This window comes from Ovis aries, chromosome 17, assembly GCF_016772045.2.
Source record: "Ovis aries strain OAR_USU_Benz2616 breed Rambouillet chromosome 17, ARS-UI_Ramb_v3.0, whole genome shotgun sequence".
NCBI classification, from domain to species: Eukaryota; Metazoa; Chordata; class Mammalia; order Artiodactyla; family Bovidae; genus Ovis; species Ovis aries.
Window position 1 is genome coordinate 40,974,066 of NC_056070.1, and position 20,784 is coordinate 40,994,849.

Sequence of the window (20,784 nt, forward strand, 5' to 3'; positions counted from 1 at the left end):
AAAAGCAAATATACTAAGTGTTGTCTTTAAAGTCTCATCTTGATAAGGTCGGGATTTTAAACCAAACAAGAAGATAATAAAAAAGAAAACAAATATAAAAACTGATGTTTAGCTTGTTCAGTTTTAAAACATTGCACTTGGGACTTCCCTGGCGTTCCAGTGGTCAAGACTTTGCCTTCCAGTGCAGAGGGTGCAGGTTCAATCCCTGGTAGGGGAGCTAAGATTCCGAATGCCTTGGAGCTAGAGAGTCAAAGCATAAAAAAAAAGCAATACTGTAACAAATTCAATAAAGACTTAAAAAAAAAAAAGAAAGAAACTTTAAAAATCCCCCAAACCAAAACATCACTCTATTAAGTAAAAGATCCTGCAAAAAAATCAACCAGATTTCACAGAAGAATCAGGGTGAGATCCATCTGTTGTCCTCAGCCTGGCTTCATCTTTTATCTTTTCTCCTTTTCTGGTACTGGTTTATTGATTCTGTTCTGGTCTGGACACACACCTTTTTGGCTGGTGTCTGATCCCTGAGCTGCTTATTAGCCTATATCTCAATCTCCCTTATTATAACTCGGCTGTGGTTTGTCTGCTGGCTAGATCCTATGCTTTGGGTACCCAGTGGTACAGGAGACTCTCATATTGTCATCCTTCTGAAACCGTTTACCATAGATTGGGACTTGAACCCACGTGCTGGGATTCAAACCCAGCCAAAACCCAGTTTGGGACGTGAAGCCATGTGGCTGGGACTTGAACCCAGCCAAAATCCACAGTACCTAGTTTCAGGACCTAGTGAAGCTCAGGTTCTTGATGTCTTATCACAGAAAGAATACAGAGAGAGACGAAGTGATAGGTATAAAGTGGATTTATTCAGATTCAGAGAGAAGCACGCTGCACAGAGCGAGTGTGGGCCATCACAGAGGGCAAGTGTACGGCAGTCTCGGGATGTGGCATGGTTAGTCTTTACAGGCTGCGTAATTTCATATGCTGATGAGTAGGAGGGCTATTCCACCTATTTGGGGGAAGGGGTGGAGATTGCCAGGGTTTGGGCCACCACCCACTCCTTGGTCGTTTAACAGTACCTGGGAACTGTCACGGCACCTCTGGATGTGTCATTTCACTTGCTGACTGAGGATCAAGGTCTAGTCTTGTCTGCTATCTCGGTCCCATTTGATTCTAATTGGTTTATGTTGTGTCCTTGGGCTATGTCATTCTTTCAAAAGTTGTGCCTTGCCTCTCTCCCTCCTGTTACATTTCCCCTGCTCCCCTTTGTCGCCTGCATCCACCCCATCCTGGTTTCTTCTAGATCACATCCTTGGGTTAATCCAGGTTCTCTCAGAGATACATTCACAGAGATAGACTCTGTGCAAACATCTCACTGCAGGATAGAAAATTCCATCACAGCCCATCCAGCTATCAGATACAAGATTCTGGAGTGCTGACAAGGTCAAAGCTTTGTCTTGGAAAATTTGTTCCTGCTGAGAGTTTAGGACTTGGTGAAGAATCGTTTCTGCTTGTATGCAGTTGAGGCAATTGGTTCCCACAGAGTTCCTGTAGCTGGTGTGCCCTCCCCTAGCTGCTCTGAGTAGAGGAGCTCAGGCTAGACTACAGCTTCCTCCTGAGAATGGCCCTCCCCCTTCCTTGGCTGATGGAACCTGGCCCTTCCAGAGAGGCTTAGACCCTACTCCTCCCTTCCCCAGCAGCCCACTTGGATCAGATTTCAAATCTCATTCCACTTGTAGGTGGAGCTGGGAAGAAAGATGCTTCTGCCATATAATCACCATACACAGTCCTCTGCAAAGGTTGTGGGTCTGTGACTTTGTGACTTTGTGCTGATTGCATGCTGTCAATTAAAATGATCCTCCTCCCACCTTTATATGAAATCTACCTCATGACTTGGATTTTTTTTTTTCCTTCAAGTCAAGCATTCAAACCTTTCTCTAACTCTGATTAGGGAATCATTTCCAGATGAGAGCTCTGATACATCTTCTGGGACAAGCTGTCAAACCCACACTTCATCAAGGGTGCCTCACCCCAGTAATGATTTGCATCTTTGGGAGGTAATATATCTTCAGATTTATTAAAAAAAAAAAAAAGAGGTAGGAGGTGGTGTGTGAGTCTCTCTCATCAAATTGCATTGATGTGAAGCTCGAGACAGAGGTATTGGAGTCTGTTTCCATAGCAACTGCTTCACTGCTCAAGGGGAAAAACAGGACAGCAATTGAAGTCTGTGTTAGTAGCAGCTCTAAAAATAATCGGTAATGTGTTGAAATCAAGTGAAAGACCCAGCAAGCAATAGGTAAAAATTACACCCATGCAGGATGGGTTTGAAAATGAGGTGTTGTGCAAATACTGTCACAACTACAATATGCTTTGAGAATTACAGGAATGGTTGGTGACAAATACATGTTTGAGGTGATCAACTATTATCTTATTTGCTCATTCATTCAGGCAACTATCCAATCTTGATTTTATGCCAGCCACCAGGTAGCATCTGAAGGCACAGAGGGATGTCAGGACTGTGACTATTACAGGTGCTCACGGTTTTATGGGGGCAATAGATGGTGGTTAAAATGGATGTTTTGTTTGTCTCCCAATACCAGTCTGTTCCCCACCGTGTAACAACCAGAAGATTAAGGGTTTGCATGGGACTGCTATCACATGCAGCTCCAGGGACAGTTGAAAGTCATTTACTTCAGGTATTGGTTCAGCAATGAGGGTGTAACCCTGTATGGCACCATTTTAACTATACTGATTGCCTTCTGCATGAGGCTCAGAAATCTTGTTTGGTGCCATGCTTATAATTTCTTTCTTTTTCACCTAGAGGTAAAAGAGGGGTCATGGAGGGTCTGTTGCTCCAGGAAGCCACCCACTTGGTGATCAGCCTGAGGATGTCAGCTGTTGACAGGGGCAAGGCCAGGATAAGAACACAGAAACAAAGACCAGACGTGACCCAACGGACCGATGGCCAGCTCCATCCTGGCTGTTCCGGCAGTGCCAGCCAGGACAATTTCTCTTCTGTGGCTTGATTTTTTGGTACAGTTTTGTAGCTTGAATTGAGTTTTTAGGTTTCCTGCTGCCTGCAAACAAAAACAGTGACAAATGAAAATATCACAGAATAAGTAAAATATTGGAAACAAGCAGAGGGGAGGAGAGACATAAAGAGGAGGAATTAATCAGGAGGACGGGACAACCAGCTCCACCTTGGAGAAAGGAGTACAGGGGAGATCCAAAAGTGTCCTCTGTGATGAGGTAAAGAGTTTCTGTCTGCATAGTTGCTGATGGTTGATGGAGAAACAGGCCTCTCCTAACCCAGGCTGAGTGCCCAGGAGGGTGCACTATGATCCCCAGGGAGCCTGAGCCCAGGCGCCCTTCACCTTCACTGCCCGTTGTGGGGGTGAACATCTCAGCCCCCGCTGCACAGCAGCAACTTGACCCCTGGATGGAGGTCCCCTTCCAAAGCCCAGGGGTGTTTCTAGGCTGCGGGTGGGGAATGGGGTGCCAGTAGAATTGCTTCAGTCGTGTCCAACTCTTTGCAACCCTGTGGACTGAAGCCCACGAGGCTCCTCTGTCCATGGGATTTTCCATGAAGAATACTGGAGTGCATTGCCCTGCCCTCCTCCAAGTGATCTTCCCCACTAGGATCTAACCTGTGTCTCCTGTGACTCCTGCATTGGCAGACATGTTCTTTACCACTAGCACCACCTGGGAAGCCCCTTTCATCCAGGCTACACAGGTTCAGTTCTTGGGCAGAGAACTAAGATCTTGCTTCAAGCCACCACCCACTGCTGTCTCCCTGAGATCAGATGGAGGTCACGCTCCAAAGCCTGGTGGTGTCTCTGGGCTCTCGGGGGAGGGGGAGTGCCAGCAACACTATTTTTGTACTTTTCCTGACCTCCGGTTCACAGCCCCCTGGACTCCATTGAGCACCAGGCCTTTATCCTTAATCCAGACATCATTCAGCTTCTTGCTTTCTTCAGGTCTGCTCTGTATATCCACAGTGGAAAGCTGACCAACAGTTTCAGGGAAGCGTGAATGCAGATTTAAGAGCACCCTGTCTGAGAACCCCCTCTCCTCAAAGCCCAGCTCCTTTGGCATCACTGACTCCATGTCTGTCTGAGCCTGTAAGACTTGTGCCTTCTTCTGGAGCCCGCGTCACCCTGGCCGCAATCTGGAAGATGCCCACAGGAGATGTCTGAGGTCACTCGGGTACCCCTGTGTACTTCCCTTTCTAAGGATTCCAGCTGTTCCAATCCACATGTGCTAACTCTCCAAGGCCTCAACTTACCACTAGCACCACCTGGGAAGCCATCCTCCAAGGATTGCTTATATGTTTCCCCTACTTCAAAGTCATTTTTTGGTAGATAATTTTATTCAGTATAAGCTACATTGTTAGGCCCAGGGTTCAAAATTGTATCCGATGAATTTTAATTTCTATAATTTCTTTAATCGTCTCTAAATGTCACTTTAAAATTTCTTTTAAATATGCACTCAATAATTTTAATCTTTTCTTTTTTTTTTTTAATTTTAATCTTTTCTTATTGCCTACTCACTTTGCTGTCTTTTAAACATTATTTGTATAGTGAATACTAAATACATGTTTGGATTCTAATTCTAAAATATCTCCTTTTTCTTTTTAATATTTGTGATTTCTTATATTCACCTCATATGAACTTATATCCATTTATGGAAAATTTAAATTTGAGAGATGTTTCATCTTAGAGAAGTTGCAAACAGTGGATTCTCTGTTTTTCCTTATTTATTCTGGGTCTAGATTTAAAATACAAAAGCCTGTGAGAGTATCTAGCTTGAAATAATGCTGAAACAGAAATTATACATTTTAATCTTGAATTGTGTTCTCTGTGGAAAACTTATAAAAGTGATAGAAATGTTTAGTGATGAACTTAGATTTACTCAGCTTCTCAGGCAGTTAAAACCTTTAGCTGCTGAAATTCCATGCTCATCTTTTAAATGTTTTATTTATTTAAAAATTAATATACTTTAGAGGGAAGGTTATTTACATGTTAGTTACAATTCAACTCATTTTGAAAGATTTTTTTTTTTTCCTTAAGGAAAAGGACAATGTCTTTCCCCCAAGGTCCAATACATGAATACATAAAAATAAGCCCCTGTTTGGTTTGAAATTTATGACAGGTTGGCAGCTGAATTATTCATCAAACTAAAATGAATAATCTATAAAACTAATCAAAGCAGTCTAGCTCAGTCACTTGGCAGATGACAAATTTGGCCTGATTAGGACTGTTGTGTTTGAGGCTGTGTGTAGGCAGGATCAGCTTGAGTGTGTTGAGGCAAGACAGGATGGGAAGAATTTAGATCTGAAGCCAGATGTGTCTGTTAGGTTTGGGCAGGCCCTGAGGTGGTGGCTGGCGAAGAGGTGGAGAACCGAAAGAGTGAAAACTCCAAAATAGAGTCTGGCCTGGACAGTGGGATCCCATACTCCTCTTGATGGTGGCACCATTGACTTTCCTTCATGTCTATGTTCAAAGAGACTAAACAGCGACTGCCGCAGAGTAGCTACTCCAAAAATACTTAAAATAAAAAAACAAAAGACTAACATAGGGGCCTAAAGGCATGGCAATTGGCACCTCAGGCTCTCATAACCCCTTACAAGTATTTCCATAGTAGGGAGACACCTGCCTGGAGAAGAGACATCTAAAACCATCCAGCAACTGGTGACCCCTCCCCTGAGCAGATGGGTGTGGTCAACTTGAATCTCTTTCTGGCATAAGGAAACATTCCTAAGGTCTTCCCCGCCCCCCCCCCCCCCCCCCCGCCCCCCCCTCCCCCTTCCCCTCCCATAGTGTCCTGGTAAAGACAAAGCTAACTCCTTGTTGATATGCTAAGGGCTTTTATTTATTAATTCATCTAACCCTTACAACAACCGTAAGGAAAGCTGTTATTAAGAAGGGTAAAATGAACATTAATCTATTATATGTCTACTGACGTCATTCATTATTGTTCTGGTAATGTTGCCAGGAGTCTAAGCAGCCTGAAGATGTCAGCTTACCTGAGGGGAAGTCTGTCCAGGTATGATCTACACACAAGACCATGTATGACAAGTGCCCCCTGCCCATGGCCATCACATTGCTAAAGAACATCGATTAGAGCCTCATGTGGTGACCACAGACTGATTTTGAATAAAGGCAAAAATTACCAAAGATTTGAATCCAAAATAACCAGCAGGACATACCTGATTATCTTCAAGTCCTTTGCTAAGTATAGAAGGAGATAGTGAGTCAAATTCTGAATAATTTGCTATATTAATAACTCAGTAACACTAACAACTGTGGAATCTGAAACTAAGTGCTGATCAGTGTTTTACTCACCGCTGTTTTCTTGTAGCCTCTTTAGAGAATGCTCAGTCATCAGCATCATCCTTGCTAGGAAAAGGGAGCAGGTGAATAAGCCACGACTTCTGTGTATTAAGCACTGTGCTAAGTGCTTTACAAACATGTAATATGTAATTTGACTCTTAGCACAACCCTGGAACAATAGATATAATAATCTAGATACAATAAGCCCAGTTTTTCAGATGAGGAAATTGAGCAAAATGAAATTTCTTGGTACCTTAGTCCAGGCTACTATCACAAATTATCATAGACTGGGCAATTAAAACAACACACATTTCTTTGTCACAGTGCTGGAGGCTGGGAAGTCTGGGATCAGGGTGCCAGCATGGTGGGACTCTGACAGAGAGCCCTCTTCCTGGTTGGCAGGTAGCCATCTTCTTGCTGTGTCCTCATACAGCACAGAGCAGAGGCAGGAAGCAAATTCTTCTGTCTTTTCTTTTTACTTTATTTTATTTACTTGGCTGTGTCAGATCTTAGTTGTAGCACATGGGCTCTAGCTCCCTGACCAGGGATTGAACTGGGCCCCCTGCATCAGGAGTGTGGAGTCTTAGCCACTGGACCACCAGGAAAGCCCCTGTCTCTTCTTCCAAGGGCACTAATTCCACCAAGATAGCTTCCCTTACATGATCTCATGACCTCCCGGAGGCCTGGACACCATCAGAGTGGTCATCAGAGTTTCAGCATGTGAATTTTGAGGGGACACAAATATCCACAGCACTTGCCAAAAGCACCTCACTGAGATAAGAGTATTTTGTTTACAGATTCCTCAGCTCAACTGAATTCAAGTGCAGATTTCCTGTCATCAGCTCTATTGTCTGGTTATTTCTATATCCTAAGCAATTAGTGCAAAGATAAAGCAAAGAACCTTGCCTTTGAGCTGGTGATGACCTCAATCAAGGTTCTTTTCATCCCCCAGAGAACTGCAAAATGATGTGCCTTCTTCACCAAAGATTTCCTGAGGGGAAATAATTGGGGAGTGTTATATTTAGAGAAACATGTTCGTTCTTAGAAAAATATTTGATTTTCTTCTATGTGTTACAGCGCTTTGTATCTGTTCATCTTTTTAGTTTCAGAATCCATTCCAGGCTTCTCACCAAAGTTTTCTGGCTTATAATTTTTGGCTGCGATACACGTTATGTGGCCATGGGAACCTGAGGACTGCTTTTTGGAAACCAGTGTGATTTTACCATAAAAGGTGTCTTTATGGGCACAGAACTGGTGCTGGCCCGAGGAAGCTTTGAGTTCTTCCTGCAATTTTCCTCAGTACCTCCACACCCAGCCACGAGGGCTCCTGGTTTTCATTTCATGGACTATGAACTGCAGTCTCTCTCAAATTTTTCCTTTCCCCAGTGTTTATACAGCATGACCTTGCTTTGAGAAAGGGGCTTGGCTCCAGAGGGCTGGGTGACTGGCTGGGCAGATATGTGTATTAACCTGTTCTGTCTGTTCTAATCCAACAGATTAAATGTCGAGGAGGAAAAAGAACACCCATAAAGCGAGAAAAGGTACAGAATGACTTTGCATAATGTGGTTTTGATTCTTCATACAACTTTTTTCTTTCCTTTCCTTCTTCTTTTGGTATTTTTCCTCTCTTCCTGGACTGCCTAGTTCTTTTGAGGGTTCGTCCATCAGGGCAATGGTTCTCAAACATAAGCGTGCATCAGATTATCTGGAGGGAGGGCTGGGTTGAAGCGCAGTTGAAGAACTGTGCTTCTAATAAATTCCCAAGTGAAGGGGTAGCAAGTCTGAGAACCACTGGTCTAGGGACTGTGCTTTATTATCTGAATCTTTTCATTCATTCATTCAGTGTTTAGTGAGACATTACTGAGTCTTAGACACACCATTCCCCTGACAGAATCCAGCTTTAGGGACTGGTATCGTAACTGAAAGTGGAGTCTGGCTCAAAAGCCAATAAAGAGGCCAGGTTGGTAGAAAGGAAAGTTTGCTTCACTTTGGATGCCAGCAATGAGTGGGAAGGGTAGTGTGTGTGCTCACTCAGTCATGTCCCATTCTTTGCGACCTCATGGATTGTAGCCTGCCAGACTCCTCTGTCCATGGGACTCTCCAAGCAAGAATACTGTAGTGGGCTGCCGTGTCCTCCTCCAGGGGAATCTTCCCAACCCAGGGACTGATCGTGCATCTCCTGCACTGCAGGAGGACTCTTCACCATCTGAGCCCTGGGAAGGGTGGACGCCTGTCCAAAGGCGGACCCCACCCCCCACCCCCCTACCGACAGTTGGGAGCAAGAGCTTTCATAGCTGGGAGTGGGGGAGTCTACATGCAGAAACAGCACAGTCAGCTTCAACATCATCTTGAAACTGGTCATCGGTGGTCTGATCAGTGTCCTCTTGATTGTTTTAGGTACAGTTACTCTTCAGTTCCAGGGTCTGTTTGTTCCCATTTCTTTGAGGCCAGTTCTTGGAACCGTGGCAGCTTATGTCATGGCTATAGTCTGGTCATAATGTAGTTCACTTTTTCCACCTGGTGGGTGTTTTCAGTACCTGCAAAATAGCTCATGGGATATGACTCTGAATATTATCTATAGCCCCTGAGAAGGAACTGAAAGTCCTTGATTTTGCTTACTGACTACATTGTTATTATTTGGTCTCCTTTGAGTGTTTTTCTTTGCTTCTGACTGTTTTTCTCACTTCTCTGATTACACTTCAGTTCAGTTCAGTCGCTCAGTCGCGTCTGACTCTTTGCGACCCCATGAGTCTCAGCACGTCAGGCCTCCCTGTCCGCTTATTCTTTGGCTAAAGATATTTTCAAAGACAAAAGGTGGGCAGAGGACATGGGGGACAAGGACCATAGAGTCCTGCTCCATTTCATTATTTAGTGAGTCTTTAATAAATGTTAGTTTGTTGTGCAATCTATATTTCCTCGAGTCTCGGCAGTCTGGGGGAACCAAGCATTCTTTGGTGGGACTGACTCCAACCCCACCGATGCTCCCCATCTCCTGCATGAAAGCAGCCCTCCAGCAGCTCTCAAAAAGCACTATTTGTGCCACAGGGACTTGTCACTTGTGTGTTTGTAAACCCACTTAGTTCTGATCACCGCATGCCAGTCTCTCTCCGGGATGTTTTCTCTGTGGAGCTACTTACAAGGGACTCACTGCCCAGCCCTCCCGCCACTGCTGCCACCTTCTATGGTGCCCACACCAGGAGTGCCACACCTCTGTTTCCCAAACTGCCAGTGTCTGGAAGTGGGAGCGGGGAGGGGAGCAGCTCCCTGACCCTGTGCTCTATTTCTTCCCTGGAAACCGACCTGTACTGCTAGCGCCTCAATGTCTCAGAATAAAACATGTGAATCCCTCCATCAGAGTTTGCCTGTAGTTCTTTCCTGGGGCTTGAACTCATAGGGTCAATGGGTCGGATACATGACACTCACACATCCTGTCTTTTCTAATCCAGTTTTTCTATCTGTTCATAACCACGTGTGTGTGGTTTGCCACATGTGTCTGAACCATCATTGGGAGCACAACTGAGTCTCAAAAACTACTGGATAGAAATGCAAAAAGGGACCTCAATTTCTCCTGGTCTTATTTTCCTGTATTTTTAAGGTGTTCATTTATAGCTCCATTTCTAATGTGGCAAATTTAATCTAGGATTGCCAGGGGCTTTCCTTCCTTTAAGTGTACTCTGCCTGCAGCTTATTTCTTTTACAGCTACTTGCCACAGGGTGGGAGAGAAGCGATCCTTTGTCCACACTAGGTTCCTGCAAGGAGTCTAAGGATAGAGACACACACCGAAAACCACTGCTGCCCAGGACGTTTGGTCCTAAGCCACGAACGACCCAGGGCCAGTGTGTCTATCTGTCCTGGCTTTCTTCTGTGTGGCCTGGGAGTGCGGGCAGGAAGCAGAGAATTGAGGCCTTCAGCATCCACAGTGGAAACAGAGAAGCTTAGTTGTCTAGACTGTCTGGGGCTTTTAAATGGAACTTACCTCCAAGTTACCTACTTTTTCTGTTCCTCCACGATGACTCTGGGTGTCGTTGGGTTTTAAAACTATAAAACAGATGCTGATTATTATAACATGCATGGTTATAATGGTGGTGGTTTAGTCGCTAAATCGTGTCCGATTCTTGTGACCCCATGGACTGTAGCCTGCGGACTCCTCTGTCCATGGGATTTCCCAGGCAAGAATATTGGAGTGGGTTGTCATTTCCTTCTCCAGGGGATCTTCCCAACCCAGGGACTAAACCCGCGTCTCCTTCATTGTAGATGGATTCTTTACCACTGAGCCACTAGGGAGGCCTATGACATGCATAGATCCTCTAATTATTCAGAAATGAGATGACAACCCTATGAATATCTGTTATTGCAAACAGGTGTCAAACTGGTCGAAGTACATTTCATCTGCTTCCTGGAAACACTGCTCAGTTTCCGATCATGTGGCAGGACCATCCTGATACAAATTACACTCTAAATAAATGGAACCAGCATTCCTAGGGAGATGAGGGTAAAGGGACTGTTGTGGGGGATTCCTATACCGAGAAACGGCAGGGTAACTCTTCATCAGCTGTAACAGTGGACCGAGGGGAGGAGATCCAGTGTGTGAAAGACTGGGTACTTTGTTCCCTGGAAATAGGCCTATTGGGGGCTTTCCTGGCTACAAAAGAGAGATGAATCCAGGACACTAGCACCACTCCATAGATCTGTAAGGCTAGCTCTGAGGCGACACTGGGTTTTCTTTCACAGGGCTCCCCAGGAGGCTCAGTGGTAAAGAATCCGCCTGCCCGTGCAGCAGACTCAGGTTTGATGCCTGAGTTAGAAGGATCTCCTGGAGAAGAAAATAGCAACCCACTCCTGTATTCTTGCCTGGGAAGTTCTACGGACAGCAGAGCCTGGCAGGTTCCAGTCTGTGGGCTCTCCAAGAGTTGCACATGACTTAGTGACTAAACAACAAACAGCTCCTACTGAGGCTAGATGTGGTGGCCTGAGTCAACAAGAAAGATGTCCTTAACTGTGAGGCATCAAGTGTCAGATAAAGATGCGCATATTTCTAGAGCATACAACATGAAACCTGTAACTTCTTTACAAGGGTTTAGAGACAGATCTAGGAACTTCCTGATGGCTCAGATGGTGAAGAATCTGCCTGCAATGCAGGAGACCAGGGTTCGATCCCTGGGGCAGGAAGTTCCCCTGGAGAAGGGAATGGCTACATACTTTAGTATTCCTGCCTAGAACATCTCATGGACAGAGGAGCCTGGTGGGCTACAGTCCATGGGGTTGCAAAGAGTTGAATACGACTGAGTGATTAATACACAGACACAGAACTAATATAGATCACTATTGAAGGAACCGCCAATTTCTTGGTACCAATTAAACTTGTCTATAGGAAAATTTCAAAGCTTATTAGGCTAAGGGTGTTTCAGCAACAGGCCAGGCCAGCTTGTTGCCACCCAGGCCTGATGTTAAGATGGGTGATAAGAGTACTAGCAAATTCCCCATGACAAGCAGAACAGAAGTCGGACCCAAGAACTAAGGCTAAAGCCAGGATTATAGTTCTAGAAGAGCTGTGGATCCTGGAGATCAGGAGGGCAGCAGGCAAAGGTCAGGACTCAGTGGACAGGTCTGGTCAGCACAAATTGATTTCACAGAGGAAGCAGTGAGTGAGATCTTAGTTCCCTGCCCAGGAATTGAACCTGCATAGTCTGGATGAAAACCAGAAATCCTAGCCATCAGAACAGCAAGGGCTAGAGGCTAGAAGCTATTTTTCCCTGGATCTTTGCCCCCATTGAAAAATGCATGTCTAGCAAAGGCAAAACTGTAAATGCAGGTACAAAGTTTATTATTACTGACACAGCACCACAAGTGAAGAAGCACATAGAAAAACAGTTTTAGTTAGGACAGAACTAAGGTAGAGATGCAGGAAGAGAAAGGGTGTGGGCGTCCCCTCCTAGTGAGGAGGCAGTTAAGTCATTTTTATATAGGGCAGTTCTTCCAGGTCTTTGTTTACCTTTAGCCAATTAGCTGGTTGTTGTTGTTTTTTGCCACATCTGACCTGCCCTATGACCCTCCCCAACATTTTTTCCAAGATAGATTCCAGCCCAGAGGCCTATGGGATATTAGCATCACTTTTTATGGGGTGGTGCCTCCTTTTCCTTGACCCCCAAGGAGACTTTCTGCGCATGTGCAGGGTCTCCTTTGCTCCAAGGATGGGAAATATGTGACCTCTTGATCTTTCGCTCAAACAAGATTTAGCCCCTCTCTGTTCCTGCCATGATTATTGCCTTAAAGTATCCACAGGAAGCAAAGCCTGGCTATTTATCTTGTTTCAGGTGTCATTGCCATTTCGGAGAGCAAACAGGAGGCTGGTTGTAAGTATCTTAACCTGGAGCCCACTTACGCCCTGTTTCAGGAAATTCAAACAGGTTGTAAGTGTCTGGCCCGAAGTCCATCTTTTTCTTGCCCCAAGAAATGTAAACCAGAGGTCAGTTGTAAATATCTAGCCTGGGGCCCATCCATCTCCTGCCTCAGACCAGAACAAGTATCTATCTGTGGGTCTGTATCTTATGTACTAAGTCTGGGTCGAGCACAGAAAGGATAAGTTTACCACTAAGCTTTTCAGTGACTGGGACCCTTAGGCATCCATCTGGTGGGTGAGCTTGTGCCCACATCAGCATCAAATAGCACACCTGACAGATGTGGGGAAAGGAGAGACCTCTTCACCATCTGCTCTGGTCCTGGACCTCTCCCAGGTAAAGGACAAACAGTCTTTCCACATGTGTATCTTTTCCTGGGAAGCCTTGAAAGATTTAAAGATTATTTCATGGCCAGTAAAACCTAAGATGTTTCACTTGACTGTAGATAAGTGTTAAATTTGTTTCTTAAACTAGCCATTTAACTTTTAGAAGCCTGAATTATAATCTTTCGCACTAGACTTTTTCAAACTGTGAATTTCTGGGCTCCTTCTCACAGAAATTAAGGGGAATCTCTGGGGAGCTGGGTGGAATATAGGCTTTTTTTTTTTTTTTCAAATTTTCAATGATTTCATTGTTCTTTAACTTTTTAATTTAATTTTGAAATAATGAATACATCGGGCTTCCCTGGTGGCTCAGCTGGCAAAGAATCTGCCTGCAATGCAGTTCAGTCTCTTAGTTGGGAAGATCCCCTGGAGAAGGGAAAGGCTACCCACTCCAGTGTTCTGGCCTGGAGAATTCCAACGACTGTATAGTCCAAGAGGTCACAAAGAGTTGGACACAACTGAGCAACTTTCATTTCGTTTCACTTCACTTCAATGAATTCATCATTGTAAATCACAAATTCTTCACTGTAATTAAAAAAAATGTAAAAAAGTATTACTCTCTTATTCCTTTTCTATGTAAAGCTATAGTGTCTATGGTCATGATATAAAGAATATAAATGAGTATTTGTTTACCCACCATCGTTTTCAGTTTTATTAAAGGATAAGATATGTATGGAAATGCACAAATAGTAAATGGATAGCCAAGAAGCTATCCCCAAATAAACACCACCTAGGTGAAGAAATAGAATATTAGGGAATTCAGTGGTGATCCAGTAGCTAAGACTCAGCTCTTTAACTGCAGGGACCCAGGTTCAATCCCTGGTCAGGGAACCAAAGTCCTGCAAGCTGTGTGGCACAGCCAAAAAAAAAAAAAAAAGAGTGTACAATATGATTGAAAAAAAAAAAGAAGAAGTGGAACATTAGCGGGCACCACAGTGCCTGCGCACATTACTTCTCCATAAAGGCATAAAAAGTTAGCGGGTTATTTTAGTGGGCCGCACCACTGTCTCATCGTCTACTTTTCCACTTTGTTCTCTTGATAGATTTGTTTTTCAATGGAGAGAGAACGCGTTAGATGTGAGGATTATCCTATCGGTCTCTCTGAGCTAATAATATTCATAGCAATCACAAATATTTTGAGTGTTCTATCTGTCTTTATGTGGCATATATGGATATTAGAGCGTGACAGCAAATTTTCAAACCATGACTCATTCAAGGAATTCAGCCTTATTTTTCTAAAAGTAAATGAAACTTCTCTTTGGAGCCCATGATACCTGCTGGGAAAAAATATCTTTGTGTTCAGTTTCAATCATGACCTTGAACAAAAGGTGGGAATGGTTACACATTTCAGTGTGGGTTCACCAGGCTTGGGAACGCAACTGCTGCCCTGGGGAGCCTGAGGTCTCTGGGGCAGAGGATGTGACTGCGTCTGTTGGACCACTTGTGGACAGTGCACACAGGCCCAAAAAAGAAAGTCATCCTGCCGGCCATCTGAAGTGCTGCCCAAGCGGACAGCTTGAAGAAACAAGGAGCTCTCCACGGAACAGTGAGCTGTCAGATTCTGAAGGGCTGAGCAGACATCAACAGCCAGCCAGAGAGGCCATGATCTTCAAAGGGAGGACACCACCCCCTCCCTGGTCAAGGGTCAGCTTTAAGCACCTGCCCAGTCCAGAGAGCCAGCATGCCAATTCATCACATCAGAGGGGAGCAAGGCCGTTTCTGCTGTTAGCTTTGCCTCCCCATCACCCTTCACCTCTGGGACAGCCAGAGCCACTCACGGCAGAGTGAGTGGGTGGGAGGATCAGGTACAGGAGGGCTAGGCAGAGAAAACAACCCCCTGTGGATTTCCTTTCTCCTTTTCCTATAGATTTTGGCCATCCTTTCTGAGGAATAGCAAGCTACCAGAGAGGGGAAATGCTGTAAGCATAAATGTGAACATCTTGACTATTACATAGAATCTAACTTTTGATTAGTTTGTGTGTATATGTGTATATCTGTGACTAAAATAGAGACATTAAAAATATTATCTAAGTCTGACTAGAGAAGTTATGTCTGAATTTTTATCCAAAGGAGTTGAAAAGCGCTATACTAGTCACAGAGCAGGTTTGAATAGGCAGTAGGAAGAATGATTCAAATTGCTTTCTGGGGCTTCCCTGGTGGCTCAGTGGTAAATAATCTGCCTGCCAATGCAGGGGGTGCAGTTTCGATCCCTGATCTGAGAAGATCCCACACACTATGGGGCAACTTAGCCCGCTTGCAGCAACTACTGGAGCTTGTGCAGCTAAAGCCTGTGCTGCACAGCAAGAGAAGCCACTGCAATGAGAAACCCATGAACTGCAACGAAGAGTAGCCCCCGCTCTCCGCAACTAGAAAAAAGCCCATGCAGGAACAAAGACCCGATGCAGCCCCAAAACTAAAACAAACGAACAAAAAAATGTTTTCTGATTCTTATTGCTGAGCATTGCTTATCCAGTGTATTTTTAATATCAGCATCTTAGCTACAACCATGATTCTGTGAGCTGGTTCCTAACTCTACCAGAGATCTTTGCCTTGGGGCAATGCTGACGCCCTGTCAGGAGGCCAAGGCTGGGAAGGGCCTCTGAGACGATCAGTGAGGTGTCAGGGACAAAAATGTGGGGAGAGGAGGGACAGTCAACCAAGTTCACTAACTCAGACAATTCATATCTACTTTCTATACATTTATCCACTAAAAAAAAAACAAGTTTTGGAAACAGTGGAGCTTTCCCCTTAGTATAACCTGGCCTCTGCCGAACACTCACTTTTACTTTTTAAAGAGCTCAGGTCAGTTAGTCTTCTAAATACAAGAAAATAACAAGATAGTTTTACGAACCAGCTTTGTTATAGCTTTCTTTCGAGAAGTTAATATTTATTATCTAGAAAGTAATTCTGTGCTCATGGAGGTGTGCTTTAAAGAGTATTGCTCCCATATAATCCGGCAATCTTACTCCTGGGCACATATCTGGAGAAAAACATGGTTTGAAAGACTACGTGCACCCTGGTGTTCACTGTATGGCTGTTTACAATATCCAGGACATGGAAGCAATCTAAATGTCCATCAGCAGAGGAGCAGATAAAGATGATGTGGTACATATATGTGGTGGACTATTAACAGCTATTAAAAAGGATGAGATAATGCCATTTGCAGGAATATAAATGGACCTAGAGATTATCATACTGAGTGAAGTAAATCAGAGAAAGATAGGTATCACATGATAGTGCTTATATGCAGAATCCAAAAATGATACAAATGAACTTATTTATGAAACAGAAACAGACTCGCTGATTTAGAGAATAAATTTATGATAACCAGTAGGGGACGGGTAGGGAGGAGGGCTAGAATGGGAGATTGGGATTGGCATGCACACACTGCTAAATATAAAGTAGATAACCAACAGGGACCTACTGTATAGTACAGGGAACTCTACTCAATACTCTGTAATACCCTAAATGGGAAAAGAATCTGAAAAAGAATAGATGCATGTATATGTATAACTAAATCACTGTGTTGTACACCTGAAACTAAACACTGTCAATCAACTATACCCCAATAAAAATTTTATTTACTTTTTTTTTAATTTTTAAATTTTTTTATTTTTTTGGTTTACAATACTGTATTGGTTTTGCCATATATTGACATGAATCCACCACAGGTGTACATGAGTTCCCAACACTGAACCCCCCTCCCACCTCCCTCCGCATATAAAAATTTTAAAAAGAGTACTGAAGTACAATGGAAATCAATTTGCTGCTTACATTCTCATGAAGTTTAGACAGAATCTACAGGTATATCTAGGCCACTGTCAGTACTGGAATTGTCCTGTCCCGTTCCTCCACATGGCAAACTTCTAAAGAGGAAGAAAGATCTGAGTTTGAGTGCTAAAGGAACAGTTCTATTCCAATTTTTGGTATTTCATCACTTGGAAGTTAATCCTTTCCTTCTATATATATTCTAATTCCTTGATCTTTTTTGCATTGTCAATTGTAGTCTTTTTAGGATTACAGAAAATACTCCAATTTCTCCCACCCCCATATCACAACCTTCTTTTCCGGGGGGAGGGGAGTCATTCTCTGTCTGCTTCCAGTGTGCCTGTTTGCCTTCTAGATCCTATTTGCTGTAGAAGCAAAAACGGTAAGTCTAAGTGAGACCCAGAGGTCATCAACCCTTGCCTCTGCGCCAGGACACACAGATCACCTAAACCAATCACTAACCTGTTTTTTAAATACCTCCAATCAGAGAGAATCCACAACTTTCTTTTTGTGACTGTTGAACTGTGGAACGGCACACTGTAAATGTCTTCCTACCCATGTGTACTCCTATTTGCCTGTTCTATTTTAACCCTCATTTGCATTAACCCTTTCTTACCTTTTTATGAATTTCTAGGCCACTTCTCAGAAGAGGTGGGAGATCAGTGTGACTCTGGACACAGCCAGGATGAAAAGGTGAGTCCCTGGGAACTCTGATGCTCTAATCCCAGGCCTCTGGGGTGATGGCATTCATTTCAGGAGGCCTTTATTCTACTGCTGCTAAGCAAATCCTGCCTTTGAATTCCAGGAGTCTGTTTCTAAACAGGACACTAGAGGGCTCCCGGGGGTTAAAAATAAGTGGAGAAATATTTGAATGAAAACTGCTTCTGGACGGCATTTGCTTTTTTCAGAATTTAAAATTAAAATTCATTTTTTTTAATATTAAAAAAACCCTCACATGTCTTAAAAGTGGGTTGTCAGCAGCCAGTTAACAAGTATCCGTTTTGCTTTGCGATCAGTAGTTTTCAAGGGAACTTTTAAAGCTGAGCTGAAATATTTGAAATGTGGAACACTCTTGACCATGAAATATGTTCTACTTACATGCCTCAGCCTTTAAAAGTTCTTTGCATTAGAGTCAGAGATTACATTCTTCCTGGAGCCAAGCACGGGGCCAGCTGTGTAAGTAACGTTGCTTACCAGTTCTTCTTCTTTTTAATAACGTGAAAAAAGACAGCTAGAAAGCTTTGGGTTTTCTTTCAGCTGAATTTGGTGGAAAGGAAAGGAATAAAAAGCAGTTAGATGCGTGTTTTGTGTTTATGTTTGTGTGTGTATGACCGAATAAATGTAATTACTTCCAAGATATGTGAACATGTATGGCTTTACAGTATAATGACCCTTAATGTAAGATAATGAAATGTATTATGAAGAAGAGATTGTACTATAAGATCAAGAGAATATATTTCTGAATTTGAATGTTAATACTTGGTGCTTCTGCCCAGTTAATTAATGCAAGACTTCTAAAAATAAATAGAAGATAGCTATAGATTTTTAAAACCCTTTGTTGCTTTGCTTAAATCACTTTTTAATTTCAAAGAGAAAAGCCTGGATTTGTCCAATTTTAATGCTTTTCCTTCAGGATCAAATTAAAAGACTCTAGCTACAAGTTATAAAACAGTCTTGGATTTTGGTAGTTTGTTTTTACTAATTGCAACTGAATATCAAATGTATAGATCTATCTTGTTTGTTTTTTAACTCCATTTAAAAAATCATTTACTGGTGACAGTAATGAAAGGAAAGGGTCCCGTTTTTTAAAATTTCCTCTTGTGGAGGAACTGAGACTGTGACTCAGTGCACTCTTTCCATCCATTCCCAGGAACTAGTCAGACTCCTCCTTGGGGAGACTGATGGCGGTGTAAAAGGTTTGTTGTGGCCAGTGTCAGAAGCCTTCCCGGCTCCATCACCAACGCCTACCTTCCACCTCGACCCACTGGAGACCACTTAAACACCCGAGCGGAGGCGAGAGCTGCATTCAGAAAACCATGCTTCATGTCAGCAGGCACCAACGGCTGAGTTTAAACTTTGTTCAGCATGTGGACACCGCGGAGAAATGAGCTGCCCGGACAAGCCAGGGCAGCTCATAAACTGGTTCCTCTGCTCCCTGTGCGTCCCGAGAGTGCGGAAACTCTGGAGCAGCCGGCGCCCCAGGACGCGGAGGAACCTCCTGCTGGGCACCGCCTGCGCCATCTACCTGGGCTTCCTGGTCAGCCAGGTGGGGCGCGCCTCTGTCCAGCACGCAAGGCCGGCAGGAAAGGGGCCGCACCAGAGCCGGGCTGCCACCGAGGCCCCGTTCCCTGAGATACCCCTGGATGGCACGCTGGCCCCTCCCGAGTCCCAGGGCAATGGCACCACGCTGCAGCCCAACGTGGTGTACATCACCCTGCGCTCAAAGCGCAGCAAGCCAGCCAACATACGTGGCACAGTGAAACCGAAGCGCAGGAAAAAGTATGCGGTGGCTTCTAGAGTCCCGGGGCCCGAGGCTTTGGTGGGATCATCCCTTCGGCCTCAGGTAGCTGCAAGGGCAATGGATTCAGAAGTACCCGGGCATATCCCAGGAGGAAACCTGGCCAAGGCTGGGGAGCGACCCTGGAGGTGGATCCAGGGTCCGGGAGCGAGAGGTGGGGGCGCTGATGTGCAGCTGCCCCCGGCCGAGGAGAGCAACATCAGGATCTACAGCGAGAGCGCCCCATCGTGGCTGAGCAAAGAAGACATCGGCCAGATGCGCCTGCTGGCCAACGGCGCTGTGGCGGGTCTCCAGCCGGCCCAGTCCAGGAGTGGAGCACGCCTGCTGGTGCTGGAGGGGACTACCGGGCCCTCGGTGCCCGCCTGCGGCCCCAGCCCCTGCGGGCTGCTCAAGCAGTCTCTGGACATGAGCGAGGTGTTTGCCTTCCACCTAGACAGGATCCTGGGACTCAACCGGACCCTGCCCTCTGTGAGCAGGAAGTCTGAGTTCATCCAAGGTAACCCTTTCCCAGGCTTCGTTATTTGCAGCTGTCGGGGATTGGGCTTGATTTTCTCTTTTGCCTCCCTCTCTTTTTCTAAATGATTTTCTCCACCCACGGTTCCCATTTGGACAGTAGCAGCAGCGTGTCTATCCACGTGGTTGGCATCCTTGATTTTCCCAGCTTTGGGAGGATGCAAGCTGTCCTCCACAGGCAAGAGAAAGCCCCCCACAGCGGTAATCTGAGCTCTCTGTTTCCCTGACCTTGTGTCCCAGAGGTTTATTAAACCTAATTAAAGCCAGTGGCAATTTCAGTGATGAGGAGTGGAAGCTGGGGTGGAAGAAAAGAACTTGAGGACAGTAAGGCATATTATTAAATAGGATACCACTATGGAAGTAAGTAGAATGTTGTGCATGGAAGTTTTTAAAAGTAAGGTGGGGGTGGGGAGGTGGGATATCTTTTTTCTGCAGATGGAATCCTTTTAAGAGGCCCAGAGCCAGATCATGTTAGATTCAACACCTTCATTTTTCACAATGGATTTAACTGCTTTCATTTACAAAGCTAATGAGATCAAAAGAGGTGATTTGTTCCATAGATAAACTAATCAGCTGGTGGGTTCTCCAAGTCCATGACTATGGTTTATGGCACCTGAGTGTCCAGATGCCGTCAGGTGATAAACATTTTGTCAAGTTCCAGGGTGTACAGCCAGCTGCTTCGGCTGCAGGTGGCCAGGACTGGTGTGTGGCCGTGCTCATGCCACAGAAAGAATTTTCTCTGGTGCCTGAGGCAATTCCGGAGTGTTAGGACAAAGTAAGGTAGGTCCCTTACTTGTATTTGAAAGCATAGTGATCCCAGAAATTGTCACTAGCTCAATCCAGGCTAGTCCAAGAGGCTAAAAAGAACCCCAAAGAG

The 20,784-nt window shown here is 44.6% G+C and overlaps 1 protein-coding gene and 2 long non-coding RNA genes across 4 annotated transcripts in view; 2 read left to right on the forward strand and 1 right to left on the reverse strand.

The window, feature by feature from the left end:
- Window positions 1-838: 838 nt before the first annotated feature.
- Window positions 839-17,649, reverse strand: LOC121816928 (uncharacterized). Its single transcript, XR_006056644.2, has 4 exons — window positions 17,493-17,649; window positions 16,883-16,974; window positions 6,339-7,317; window positions 839-3,071 (listed from the first exon to the last, which is right to left on the reverse strand). It is a non-coding gene; the product is annotated as an uncharacterized LOC121816928 (long non-coding RNA).
- Window positions 7,625-9,675, forward strand: LOC121816929 (uncharacterized). The gene is made up of 2 exons (XR_006056645.2): window positions 7,625-7,867; window positions 9,407-9,675. It is a non-coding gene; the product is annotated as an uncharacterized LOC121816929 (long non-coding RNA).
- Window positions 17,411-20,784, forward strand: part of GASK1B (golgi associated kinase 1B) — a 72,072-nt gene continuing 68,698 nt past the window's right edge. The window contains exons 1-2 of one of the 2 annotated variants that reach the window (XM_042234411.2): window positions 17,411-17,569; window positions 18,747-19,890. In XM_042234411.2, coding sequence (XP_042090345.1) covers window positions 18,981-19,890 — 910 coding nt within the window. In that variant the 5' untranslated portion in view covers window positions 17,411-17,569; window positions 18,747-18,980. Of the gene's footprint in view, window positions 17,570-17,866; window positions 18,053-18,746; window positions 19,891-20,784 lie in introns of those variants that run through there. The other variant, XM_027956333.3, reaches the window with a different exon arrangement.